We start from the raw sequence: 13,047 nt of genomic DNA, 5'->3' as shown, positions 1-13,047 counted from the left end.
CCTTGTTCTGGATTTTATATATTTGCACTTCTTTGGCATGCCTTTGGACTTCACATCCAGCATATGCAGCACTATGTTCTCCTCCACAGTTGCAGCACTTCAGCTTGGCGTCACTAGCACATTTCCCATAATCATGTTCTCCGCCACATTTTGCACATCTTTGCCTCCAGTGACATTGCTGTGCTGTGTGTCCCATCCTCTGGCATTTAAAGCATCTTAGTGGTTGTGGGATGTATTCCCTCACCCTAAAGTTTACACAACCTATACGGATCTCATCTGGAATTGTTTTTTCAAAGACAACGAGTACAGATAGGCTATCACTTTTTATTCCTCCTCTGTTGGTTTGAAGTCTTTTGACCTCAATTATTTTTCCTACTCGAATTTCTCTCCTGACTTCTTCTATTGTCATTTCCAATGGTATATTTGATATAACTCCTATGACTGTTGCTGCAATTCCTGGTATATGTACTTACCATTACCTTTCCACCATCAAGATATTTTATATTAGCTGCTGCTATGAGTATTCTTCTATTATTGAGCATTTTGGCATACTTAAATTTCCCTATTTCTTTTTCTATTGCTTTGGTCAGATGTACTGGGTGAAAGTGTCCTTTATGCTCATTGTGACAATTACTTTCCATTCATCCCCAGGGCCTTCTTTATTGCTTACTTTTGCGCACATTTTTTTTCTTAGTTTGTCTTCCATCGTTATCCACGCCACTGCTTGTCTCTGACCACGATTGTTTCCTTGCCATTTTAACCTGCATATATTCCATTTCATTATTCCCTTCATCACTGTCATTCTCCGCATTCATTGTTACACTCACGGTACAGCCTGGTTGCATCCACCCTTCGTTTTTCTTGGCACCGCCAGTTTTTTGTCCATGTTTTAGCGAGTTGTGGACGGCGACTTCCGGTTCTGACGTCCCCCAAACCACTTCTCCTCTGCCAAGTACTGCTACAAAGGTCGCTTTAAACCACCCAATCATGTGTAAATTCCCGTAGGCAGCACACGGTGGTACTTCCGGTCCTAGCGTTTGCCTATGTTCTATTAATGAACTAAACATTGAATGTGTGATTAAATGCCGTTTTAAATGCACACATAAATATTGTAACGTACACAAGTAAACATTTGAAGAGATGTGACAGGGAATTCATTTAGCAAACGTTCATTTAGTTGAGCTTTTATTTTGGAAAAAAAAGTTGTTAAAAATTAAGCCCAGTGTTGTGCTTGCTAGCTTTGTGTTCTGTTTCCTGATTGGCTGAGAGAGTGACGCTGCACGCACGTAGGCGCTTCCTCAACTTGACTAGCACAACAGCGGAATAGAAGATGGTGAGTATGAAATAACCACAAAAAAATGCACTTTTTCAGGTCTCGATTTCCCACCACTTTCCTATCGCGTTGTAGAAGACATGCGAGAAACATAATGTTTTCTTTGGGTCTCAGATGCATGTTTTTTGGTGACGCCTCAAGTCCGAGATGGCTCAACGATCACATGACAGCTCAGTATTATTGTAGCAAAAATAAATGACACAAACATTCCTTCGGTCTTTCTTTTTAAGCTACTGAGTGTTCTCTCTGCTCAAACCGTTTGTCTGCATGACAGTATATCCATGCTAACGTTACCTTTCCCTGTTTGTCAAGTGGTTAGCTTCCTGTGCTAACAAGCTAGCAGCTACTACATACACAACCTGTATGGACTGAACTGTTATCACACGCATGGCTTCATTCATTTAAAGCAGTTTACTTTTAATCACATTTTAACAAAGGCAACCACTTTGGACTGATTGACTTTTGTCATTGTTTATTACGTACAATCACCAATCATGTCTTAATGAAATAACTCATCCCTCACTGTCACATTGATTTATTTTATGTTCATATCTGTCCGTTCACGTTTAATTTCTAATTTCAGTTTCCTCTTTTTCGCCCCCACATTTTTTGTGCACGTCTTCTCTCTCTTTGTCCTCTCACCAATTTTTGTGATGATGCCGATTGATGATTCCTTGTCATTCTGTCCACACACACATATCCCTCCTCCTTTCCCGTTTTCCCCCACCCGTCTGCCCCCCGCCCCGCTTGCTCATCTCCAATCAACCAGGCCGGTCATCGGGTAAGTGTTCCCGTCCTACGACGGATCAGAGTTGTGCTGGCTGTGCCTTGCTCACTAACACGGGAGTGGACTTTTGCGGCAGTCAATGCACTTGCTGTGATGCTTGAATTATACGAACACCCTCAGCACACATAAAGTAAGATATAGTTGGAAAGATGGCCATTTGATTGGATGAGTGGACTGTCAATGATTAGTTGGGTGGAGGCGTGTATAAACTACAACAATACGTACATTTACATCTGTGTGGTTCTCCGCAGGTTTTGCATTTTGAGCCTAAATCTTTGTTAGAGGTTTCTTGCAGGTCTCTCATGTCCAACTAGTCTCTTTTTGGGTGTCTGACACTCGGCATGTCCACCAAGGACATCGAGTACATGCTCGCTTACATAATGATGCCAAGAGTTCAGACACTCAATATTAACTCCAGCTTTGTACTATTAAAAGGCTTCATTGTGTGTTTTTCCACTTTACGGAGCTAATCCTGACTGGCTGTGGTTTGAATCCAGTAACATACTCACTGTGTAAACAACAGAGCTTCTAGTGGTTCTGGCATCCGTCCGTCTCTGCCGGAGAACTGAACTTGTGTGTACCTCAGGGAGACCTTGTTGGTCCACTCCTGTTTTCAGGACAGCTCGTTGACCAGCATCTAACCCGACTTTGCGTGTGTGCGATTCCACCAGTTGGTCCTGGTGTTAGGTGACCTGCACATCCCCCACCGGTGCAACACCCTGCCAGCCAAGTTCAAGAAGCTGCTGGTCCCGGGAAAGATCCAGCACATCCTGTGCACGGGCAACCTGTGCACCAAGGAGAGCTACGACTACCTGAAGACTCTCGCCGGCGACGTCCACATAGTCCGAGGAGACTTCGATGAGGTTTGCTTTGTTTAAATAACAAAAGTGGTTTATATTCTGCTATCGACGACTGTTAAAATTCACAATTCACACTTTTTTTCAGAACCTGAACTACCCCGAGCAGAAGGTGGTGACGGTGGGCCAGTTCAAGATCGGCCTCATCCATGGCCACCAGGTGATCCCATGGGGGGACATGGCCAGCCTGGCACTGCTCCAGAGGCAGCTGGACGTGGACATCCTCATCTCGGGCCATACGCACAAGTTTGAGGCCTTTGAGAACGAGAACAAGTTCTACATCAACCCAGGTTCCGCCACGGGGGCTTACAGCGCACTGGAATGGTACAACATCTTTGTGGTATATGCACAGTTGGGGGAATGGTTCTTAAACAAGGGTGTGGTCAGGACTACCGACAGTTCATTTACAAACCACACTAATGCTAGCTTATTGCAGCTGCCATGTTTTCTGGTTCGTAAAGCCGGTCTTCTCATTCACCATAAATCGGTAATAATTGTATGAAAGCTGAAAGCATTCACACATATGTTATTGAGATGGACTATTTTTTCCTTATTCCTACTCATTTTTTGTCCGCTAACTCCTCCTCCATTTCGTAGTCAATTCAAACAAATCCAACATCAAATGTTTAGTCTAACCAATTTAGACTTGTCAAAATATTCACACATTTAGTGTCATTTCATATTTTCTTTAAAAATATTCCCATTGAAAAAGAATAGGCAATTTAAAATTAAAAATCATTCGAAATGTTCCATTACTGAATCAATCACTGCTGAATCATCTACAGCGGTGACTTGGCTGAGGTGGTACGAGCACTCGGTTCCCGACGCGGGTTCAAGTCTCATGTATGCATTTATCATGTAGTATGAAATGATATCACAGATGGATATCACCGTCGTCCAATCACCACCACCCGTTGGCAAATTAGGGGCCTTTTGTTCGCTAGCTCCTGAATTTCTTAACCAATTCAAACAAATCCGACATCAAAATGTTCAGCTCATTTTGGGAGAAGGTTGCTAGCAGTTCAGACTTTTCAAAATGTTCCACATTTGGTGTAATTTCATATTTACTGTGAGATTATCCCAATGGCCGTTTATTTTGAGGCGACGCAGATCGTTAAGGCTAACTGTTGCAATGCATGGACCAGCTCCAGCGGCTACAAAACGAGCGCTCAACCATTGTCCTTCACCCGTGACGGGAAGCCATCACGCCAAATGGAGTTGTGGTTTACTCACAGAGCCGATGCCGCGCGTCAAAAGTCCAAAGTGTGGCCTAATCGGGGGGCCATCCGCGGCTTGTGACTCATTTGTCCTTGGCCCGAAGCACACTGCAGTAACAAAAGTAAATGTACAATGAGAAAAAGCTGAACTTCTGACACCGACAGCCATTTAACCGTGAATCACACAAAGCTTTGTCTTTATTTATATCTGTTATCGGAACATCTACTAGTTCTTCTCCAGTCTGTTCCAGCCTGAATTGATTGATAGCGGAATTCATTTCCTCAACAGAAAGTGGCCGCTCCGAACTAACAGACCTTTTGTCCTCTCTTCCCAGCAATATCATCCCCTCCTTTGTACTCATGGACATCCAGGCCTCCACGGTGGTGACGTACGTGTACCAGCTGATTGGCGACGACGTCAAGGTGGAGCGAATCGAGTACAAGAAATCCTAAAAAAACAATTTTTTTTAAATGAGAGAGAAACGGGAGAGCCGAGGTCGTGTGTTGTTGCATTCCTTTCCACTAGGAGGCAGCGTTTGACCTGCCGTCACCACAGCATTGACACTGACCTGTATTATATTGTTTATATTACGTCATCTACATTTGCTAGTAATGTAGTTCTCATTTGGTAATTGTAGTCAGAACAACGATGTCGAGTGACCCGGCTGTCCAAATAAACATTTGGTGCCATTGCTGTTTGTTTTCTCCTTGTGTGCTTGTAACCGTCTCATTCCATAATTTCACACAATAAACATATGATTTCACTCCATGAGCTGTTCTGTTTTTAGTCCTGATTATAAAGGCATATGTATGGTAGTGGGAGCAGAATGATGAATTGTTGGAGTCGTTTTCACAATGCCACACTTAAGGGTTTAAAACAGGAAGCCACGGAAATAGTCTGTGGTGTTACAGGCTTTGTTTTCAACTGTGGAGGTGGAGGGGAGAAGGAAATGAGAGGGTGGACCATTTAAAAGGCAAAAGTCAGAAATGTGCAGATTGGCTGTGGTAACAATACACAGTAATTATACAGTAAATAAACCACCTTCATGCTTCTTCCAAGTAAAGTTATTCTAAAACTGTTGTACTTTACTTGGATTTACGATGCCTCTCTTCATCCGATGTGGTGACCTGGATATCTACCTGAAACACATCAACAATATTCATAAAAGACACACACCAAGCGCACCGTTCTGTGTGGCTATGGTAAACAAAGATGATGCTGATAAGCATCATCAAGCAAAATGCCACTAGAGGGAGGCAATCCACCTCAGCTGCGTTCCAAATTGCGAGGAAGTTGGGAAAATCCCACTTAACAAAACAACATGGCTGAAATATTCACTATGTGGTATTTATGTAGTAATAGTATTGCTTTAAAGTCAATAAGTGTGACGTTTCCAGGATTTGTGAGCCAACATTCTGACTTTCAAATTCATCAGCTCACCGCCTGGCCTTCATAAAACGAGTAAATATTGTTTGTTGTTTAAGTCTAATGATCTTGCAATCATCATCTTGATCTTGGAATTTGCAACTCTTGACCTTCATATTCCTGAGCACATCCGCTCTTCCTGTTGGGATGAACAAAAAAAGAGACAGATTTTTAGGAAAAGTCAGTCACTTACAGCAATCTTTGGCGAGAGTAACAACAGGAATAATAAACTTGGAAACACCTCAACCGGGCATGCCTGCCTTCTATTCTCACTCAATGATTTCCCGGAATTGTCTGCAAGACATTTGGTGAATCAGCCTTTTGGTGGCAAGGAGCCAGAATTGAAACATAATAAATCAGTGGATGCATTCCATTTTTTATCTTGGGCTCTGCAGTTTTCCTTTGTGCGAGTGTTCCAATTCACATACTTAACCAATGTGATTGTAACTCCCTTGGATGTGCAACGATTAGACAGCAGCTAGTTCTTGTGTTTAACTGATGGATTTATTCCAAAAACCAACGTGAGAAATAAAAGGGGTTCAAACAGATATAAAATACAATAAATTACTGGTCACATAATACACAAATATACAATAACATTATGTCTACAAATTCGTTTTCTTATCATTAAACCCTTTTCAAATAAACTTGCCACATTACATACATTTCCATAAACAAACAACCATCACATGTACACTCATGATTAGCCTTAGCTGGCACAGCTAACCAACTAAGACACTAAGAGACTGAAACGAAAATAATACAAAACACATATACTGCACCTTAAAAGCTGCACATATGCTTTAGGATGGAATTATAGACATGATTATTAGAGATTATTATTATTATGAGAGATGATTTAGCACCTTTTTAGCTTTTTAGCTCTAAATAGTGTAGCAAACAACGGAGCTTATTTTCTATGTATGTAACGATTTTACATGTATGTGCGGAAACGACGATTTTGCAGGCAATTAGGTCCGTCCCATGAACTTATATGCACTTAGGTAGGAACCAAAAACGAAAATAGATAGGAACCTAAAACTGACAGCATACACTGACTGAGGGACAGTTACAGTGATTCTTCAGTAATTATGCTCAAGTTTACCTTTTTTTTAAATGTTAGTATAAATAAGTATAAAGCAGTATAAATAACCCACCACGGGGCCAAAGAAAGTCACGAGTGCCAACACTTTGATGAATATTCAATTCAAACTTACCAAGATGTGCAGCAAGTCCACATCAACAATAATCTAGCTGTCCTGTATAATGTGTGTAAAAGTAAAATCTTCTCTTAAAAATTTATTTTTGGGTCAAAATCGCTTCTGGTTTGATCTGACATTTTGGAAGACGTGACCTACACAAGACGAGGTTCCGCTGTACTTCCCTTTATTGACCATATACAGAAAACGTACATCTTCAACACATACAAAAACCCAGTACATGCACCGAATGACAACCACATTGGTTTTCTAGCTTTCTTATGGGATCACCATTTCACTACCACTTGGGAAAAAAAAGCCCGAAATTCACCGGAATCCTTGGGAATCTCCTCTAGAACTGCCATGATGTTGTTCCTGTCTTCCTTGGAGAGATTGTTCTTTAGCTTAAGCAGAGCCATCACATGTTTTTCACTGTGGGGGGGTGGGGGGGTGGGGAGGAGAGAACATTTTGTGGTCGGCAGCTTTTCCAACACTGAAACAATTTGTGGGAACAAACAAAAGAAGATGCGATTTGACTGTCTGGTTCTAGTATGCACTTCTGAAATATGCTACACTTTTAGTCTCTCTGCAAGCCTCCACCGAGGACAGAACATGAAAGTCTTTTATTTTTGTTGATACTCCGGGTCCATCTGTTTGTGTGCTGTTGAAAATGGCGAAGTTAGCTGCCATCGATAGTCAAAAAGTAGTGCTTAATGGTTGATTTCGTTGTAGTTAATGTATTGTTAGTCCTCAGTAAAATGACATGTCATTTTTATGGATCATCATTAGACTGGCTAACTTATTTTTACAGTTCATTCATTCATTTTCTGCCGCTTATCCTCGCGAGGGTCGCGGGGGGTGCTGGAGCCTATCCCAGCTGTCTTCGGGCGAGAGGCGGGGTACACCCTGGACTGGTGGCCAGCCAATCCCAGGGCACATATAGACAAACAACCATTCACGCTCACATTCATACCTATGGACAATTTGGAGTGGCTAATTAACCTAGCATGTTTTTGGAATGTGGGAGGAAACCGGAGTACCCGGAGAAAACGCACGCATGCACGGGGAGAACATGCAAACTCCACACAGAGATGGCCAAGGGTGGTATTGAACTCGGGTCTCGACCGCCATGCAGCCCCTATTTTTACAGTTAAAAATGTAAACATGTTACTAATGGCGACTACTACAAGTGGCTGCGGTGTCCTGATGCTTTGGGCTTACGCCACACTCTCTCAAGCACGAGGCAGACACTTGTGATGGCAGTATGTCAAAGGAAAGCGAAAGTGAAATTAGAAAAAAATGACATTCATTGAGTTCTGACCTACTACACCATCGTGGGAGGACCTCGTGTACAATGTTTACCGGCATATGCCTGCTCTCTTTGTTGCTGTCAGAGCCGGACCAGCAGTGTAGATGTCAATGTCAAGGAAAGGTCACCTGAGGTCAGGGAAGGTGGTTCCCAGTGACGCCACCTGCACCTGGATGGCAGGGAGATCCTGGAGTTCCAGCACTCCCGCGATCATGCTGAGGACCTCCTTAAGCCACGCCTCCTTCGAGCCCTGACAACAGTGGTCACATCCAGTCAGACTTTATCTCGACTTCCCCAGAAATCCACGCGGGTGGACTTTCTCAGGTTGAGCAATAAGGTGACATCTTTGTTGACATTGTCTCACATGTTTGGTGAACAAGTAGTGCAAACTCCCTGCATTCTCTTTCATCTTCGTGCCTGCTCGATGCTGCTGCTCTTTGTCCTTTAGTTTCAGATCGCCTTTCAGGAGTCGGCGCACGTAATCTTTCGCCACTTCCCGGTGAAGTTGACCGATCAGCTCCTGGAACGCATCACACCAGCCAATCCTTATTATCATCATGTCATACCCCATAAAAGGATAAAGAAAGTACAATTTTGCTGTGAGGAGGTGAAATAAGTAGATGTACCCGGTGACCCGACTCAGATGTTCCCCGAAGAAGCGTCATCTCCTCCTCCAGGCGGACTTGCAGGTCGTCAAAGGGCGACTTTGTCAACCAAACGTAGGTTCCAAGTTTACGGTAGTGAGGCTGCGTTGTCATGGTGATAGTTTCCAGTCACAAGGTTTGATTTCTAATGTTCATTCATGAATCTGTACTTCACAAAGTTGAAGCATGCAAGGGTACGCAGTAGACGGTACATAGTACAGTGGAACCTTGGTTAGCATGGACTTGAACCAAAACGGATGTTAACCAAATAAATTTTTCCCCTAAGGAATCATGTAAATCCAATTAATTTGTTCCACGAAGCCAAAAATGTCAACACAAAATGTTATTATAGTTTAACAATTAGTTTAAAATACATAGAAATTCATATGAATTATGAATGAAAGGGATAAATGAACTTGAGGTCGCGGTTGAGCTCGCAACATCCTTGTGTCTTTGGGAACATTCACGTCTTCAATTAAGTTAAATAACCTTAAATGTTCATTTATCATTACTTATATGCATTCAGAATTGTTTTATGTATTTGAAACTGCAAGTGTAAAACTACAAAAACATGTTTTATGTTAATATTTTTGCGATTCAACCCCTGATGACATCATAGCGTAGCTATTTCCGGTTCTGGTTGTCATTTTGTTTAGCTAGCGAATTGGATCCTGACAAGGAAGCATATTTTTTTAAAAATAAATAAATAAAACCTCAGGCATGATAAGATGTGCGCCATGTTGTATGCTAACTGAAAAACATGCTAATTGGGTTCCAGCGTTTGTAAGCACCTTGAGGTTCTTGTGCACAGAGCTCAGCAGGTACTCGTGTGCACTTCGCGTCATGTCAGCCAGAACACTCAGACAACGTTCCTGAACTTCCCCTGGGAACAGGCGGCTTTTCGTCACCAGGAAGTCCCTGCAAAGAGATTGCATCACCAATGAATGAACCAATGAGAGGTGAGCTGAAGCAAAGGTGGATATTCTTTACCTGAACTGAGCCACGCAGCCCAGGTTGGCCTTGACAAAGGTCACGCTGTTTGCTTTGTTACGCTTGATGATCTCCGCCTGGAAAGTCCTGAACCTGCACAAAGGGCAGGAGTTGTACCCGTGAGTGTGATTGTCACCATGGCGACATGTTACAAGTCATGACCTATTTACAGGAAGTCATTTTGTACCTATGCAGCAAATTTTGCAGCGGGCAGGTTAGACTCTGCGCCTTCTGCAGGTCGCCCACGACCTTCTGTGCTGCAGTCACGATGCCGTTGACCAGCTATGGACAAACACGGCTGTTTAGTGCTGCAGAGTCTCATCTGTTGGGTAAACACGGCGCGCTCGTCTGCATGACAAATAGAGTACCTGGATGACGTCATAGGCCATGGGACTGACGAAGCAGCCGTCCTCGCTCGGCGGATCCTCCCCTTTTGTCCACACCTCCTGGGCCTCGTCCAGGACGCGCCCGATATACGTGGTCAGCTCCCTCTGAATAAAGAAGAAATCAGCAATGGAATGACACACAAACAGTGCACAGCTTTATCCACTTCCGCACCGTACTGTTGTTTACAATGGACCCACCTGTGCTATTCATTCTGGCAGTTTGCGCCTTACAGCTATTACAACATCGGTTGTGTTGCTGCTGAGTTGCGCAACATACAAAAAACTCCCGACTTGAGTTTTTGCTTGCAGTAATTCGAAATGGAATGACGCACAAACAGTGCACAGCTTTATCCACTTCTGCATGCGCTGTAAAGTGTTGCTAATCGGCTGTCGGTCCGAAACCCATGCGTGCTACACTTGCCGTACTGTTGTTTACAACGGACCCATCAGTGCTATTAATGCGGGCAGTTTGCGCCTTACAGCTATTACAACATTGGTTCTGTGGCTGCTGTGTTTTTAATAAACGGGTCTTTTCCACTTTCTCACGCACTCCACATCATGATTAAAATGAAAGAATTGATGATCATCTGCTTCCATTTAAGGGCTTTCAGTAAATCCATGGCGACATGAGGTGGCTTCTAGAGGTACCTCTTGTCTGCTCAGGTATTGTTCCTTCAAAGGTGACAGCAAATCTTCAGGCAGAAGTTCTTGAAGAACATCAGTGCGGATGTCACCATCCAGGTGAAGTCCTTGAAGTAGTCTGACACAAAGAGAACATCTCATCAGTGATGTTGCTCTACCAGGCCAATTCTCAGTTAGCATGACAACCAAATACGGTTCCTACTCACTGCGGGTAGTACTCGTTCACCCAGCGTAGCAGAAAGGTGCTGTCCTGGTCGTCCAGACCAAAGTCGGCCAGCTTCCTGAGCCTGGTGCTGAAGGTCTGGTGGTAGAGGTCGGCGTACAGCTGGCAGATGTTGACACTCTGAGGGTAACACTTCTTCACCTGCTGCACCACCAACCGGAGGTCCTGCCTCAGCTGCCTTCCCATCCCATTCACGTCCAGCTGAATGGACGACTGCCCCTGCAGGCCGGCGGGGGGAGTGGTCAGTGCGTCCATACGCTCCTCCACTAGGGCGCGCAGCGTTTTCTCATGCACTTCCCACCAATTGCTGAGCCTCCAGGGAGGCGGCGTCCCGCCTCTCTGCTCCCACAGCCGGTCTTGGTCGTCTTCCTGTCGCATGAAGACCACGGCCGACTTCAGGGCTGCCGTGTCAGCTTGATCCGGGCCGAGGGAGCCTCTCAGCGTCTTCTTCACGGCGTCCTCCAGGGCTTTGCGGTCTGCCACCAGAGTGTCCAAGTCCTTTTTCCAGCGTTGGAGGGCGTCCTCGTCTTGATGCTGGACCCCCACAAAAAGACAATTCTCTCTGGAGAGCAGCAGCTGTCCCGCCTCGCTCAGGTGGCGTTCTTCAAGGTGTTGCTCAAAGGTCAGCGGCACTGTGTGGATGGAGTCGGAAGTCACATAACCACTCCGGATACTGCCTTTAACGTGCGTCATGTGACCTGTGACCCTACCTGCTAGGGGCGGGACCACTTCAAGTGCAGGGTGTCCATCGGGAGCGCTGGCGGCGATCTGGACAACTTGGTCCGTTTTGCCAGTTTTCCATAATTTGGGGAATTTTAGCCTCAGCTTCTGGCCTCCTGCCGACTTCCCTGTGGCATCAGAGGAGAAATTCCATTTGAAGCCGCCATGTTTGTGTGTCGGGTCTGCCGCATATGAAACATTTCAAAGTAGATGTACATTTCATTTCATGACTAATGACATTTTCATCTTATTTTGTGCCATTTGACTCTCCATTCTTCTTCTCTCTCCTCTTCCTTTTTTTGAAAAACGCATTTTATTTCAGTACTCGGCAACAATGCAGTGGTCTGTGGCGATTGCTTCTCGGTCATTGCGGATTTTTAAAAATTATCTACCCGAACAGCATAATCAAATTGTAATTTCTACCTATTTTTGAGCGCCCCTGCTTATCGACACTACTGTTATTTTACTGGCGTACTCTTATTTTGGAGGAAATACACCGATGTTGCCCGAGGGGACCGGAAACGGTGCTGCTCCGACAGTAACAGAGGATGTTCTCTTTTAAGTTCAAATACGGGAGAAAAAAATGCAGACGCTATTAAAACTCAAGGGAAAAATTGGCAAAATACGGACGTTTCCCTGGGTTGAGATGTTCAAAGTCCAATATTGTTGTCGTTGTAGCAGACTGTGTGTCCTGTGTTTCAGCTGCTCCACAGGGACTCTAAATTAAGTTATTTGAACGTTCCGACTATAGTGTGTACGTCCGGTAATTTAGTGGGGGTTTTTCGAAGAGTCGAAGCAGAAAAAGCTTAGTTTTCCAAAAAAACTAAAATACAAACATAAAAACTTGACTTGACTCTTGTTTTTTTAAACGTGGACCGTGTGTGCGACTCACCCGATCTCATTGTGGTTCTTCTGTCAAATAAGCAACACACACACTACTACTCTTTTAAATGCACAATAACACCCGCCCCTCATCCTCATCCTCACACACGCATACCGTTCCCTGAGCGCCCCCAGTCGGCCAAACGTGGAATAAGAAGACTTGCAGGCTTTCAGGGATTCAAGGTCTGACCTATGATACGTTAAATATACGCCAAAGCTGAACTCCAACAAGAAAAAGTTGGTATTTTAAGAGAATAATGTTGGAATATAAACAAACCAAACAAAATAAAATTGGAATTTTGGGGGAAAGTATCATAAAAATATAATGTTACAAGAATAAAGTGAAAATATGATGGGAAGTTGAACAACAGCAGCAAAGCTGTAATTTGATAGTAAGGACAAAATATTAAGAGTAGGGATGAAAAACTTAAA

At 43.9% G+C, this 13,047-nt stretch overlaps 2 protein-coding genes across 3 annotated transcripts; one reads left to right on the top strand and one right to left on the bottom strand.

Annotated features, from left to right (window-relative positions):
- Nucleotides 1-1,211: 1,211 nt before the first annotated feature.
- On the top strand, nucleotides 1,212-4,963 carry vps29 (VPS29 retromer complex component). Its single transcript, XM_058077604.1, has 4 exons — nucleotides 1,212-1,333; nucleotides 2,792-2,983; nucleotides 3,066-3,301; nucleotides 4,530-4,963. The coding sequence occupies exons 1-4, from the start codon at nucleotides 1,331-1,333 to the stop codon at nucleotides 4,645-4,647; spliced, it is 549 nt and encodes a 182-aa protein (XP_057933587.1). The 5' UTR covers nucleotides 1,212-1,330; the 3' UTR covers nucleotides 4,648-4,963.
- A 1,184-nt stretch (nucleotides 4,964-6,147) lies between these two features.
- tnfaip2b (tumor necrosis factor, alpha-induced protein 2b) lies at nucleotides 6,148-12,730 on the bottom strand. Of its 2 annotated transcripts, none has more exons than XM_058077614.1 (12): nucleotides 12,626-12,730; nucleotides 11,724-11,861; nucleotides 10,997-11,645; nucleotides 10,797-10,908; nucleotides 10,131-10,253; nucleotides 9,950-10,044; nucleotides 9,763-9,855; nucleotides 9,564-9,690; nucleotides 8,755-8,874; nucleotides 8,493-8,648; nucleotides 8,257-8,378; nucleotides 6,148-7,251 (listed from the first exon to the last, which is right to left on the bottom strand). In XM_058077614.1, the coding sequence occupies exons 1-12, from the start codon at nucleotides 12,633-12,635 to the stop codon at nucleotides 7,107-7,109; spliced, it is 1,890 nt and encodes a 629-aa protein (XP_057933597.1). In that variant the 5' UTR covers nucleotides 12,636-12,730; the 3' UTR covers nucleotides 6,148-7,106. The 2 variants fall into 2 exon arrangements, with proteins under 2 accessions (XP_057933597.1, XP_057933596.1); XM_058077613.1 differs by having other exon boundaries at nucleotides 11,724-11,915; nucleotides 12,626-12,713.
- Nucleotides 12,731-13,047: the final 317 nt, after the last annotated feature.

The sequence above is a fragment of the Doryrhamphus excisus genome, chromosome 7 (assembly GCF_030265055.1).
Source record: "Doryrhamphus excisus isolate RoL2022-K1 chromosome 7, RoL_Dexc_1.0, whole genome shotgun sequence".
Taxonomy (NCBI): domain Eukaryota; kingdom Metazoa; phylum Chordata; class Actinopteri; order Syngnathiformes; family Syngnathidae; genus Doryrhamphus; species Doryrhamphus excisus.
This window is presented reverse-complemented; position numbering and strand designations above follow the sequence as displayed.

Coding starts and splice junctions, on each gene's coding strand:
- vps29 (XM_058077604.1), top strand. Junction 2,984..3,065: donor TCCGAGGAGACTTCGATGAG/GTTTGCTTTGTT, acceptor ACTTTTTTTCAG/AACCTGAACTACCCCGAGCA. Junction 3,302..4,529: donor GCTTACAGCGCACTGGAATG/GTACAACATCTT, acceptor CTCTCTTCCCAG/CAATATCATCCCCTCCTTTG.
- tnfaip2b (XM_058077613.1), bottom strand. Junction 10,909..10,996: donor GTGAACGAGTACTACCCGCA/GTGAGTAGGAAC, acceptor TCTTTGTGTCAG/ACTACTTCAAGGACTTCACC. Junction 8,379..8,492: donor ACTACTTGTTCACCAAACAT/GTGAGACAATGT, acceptor CACTGTTGTCAG/GGCTCGAAGGAGGCGTGGCT.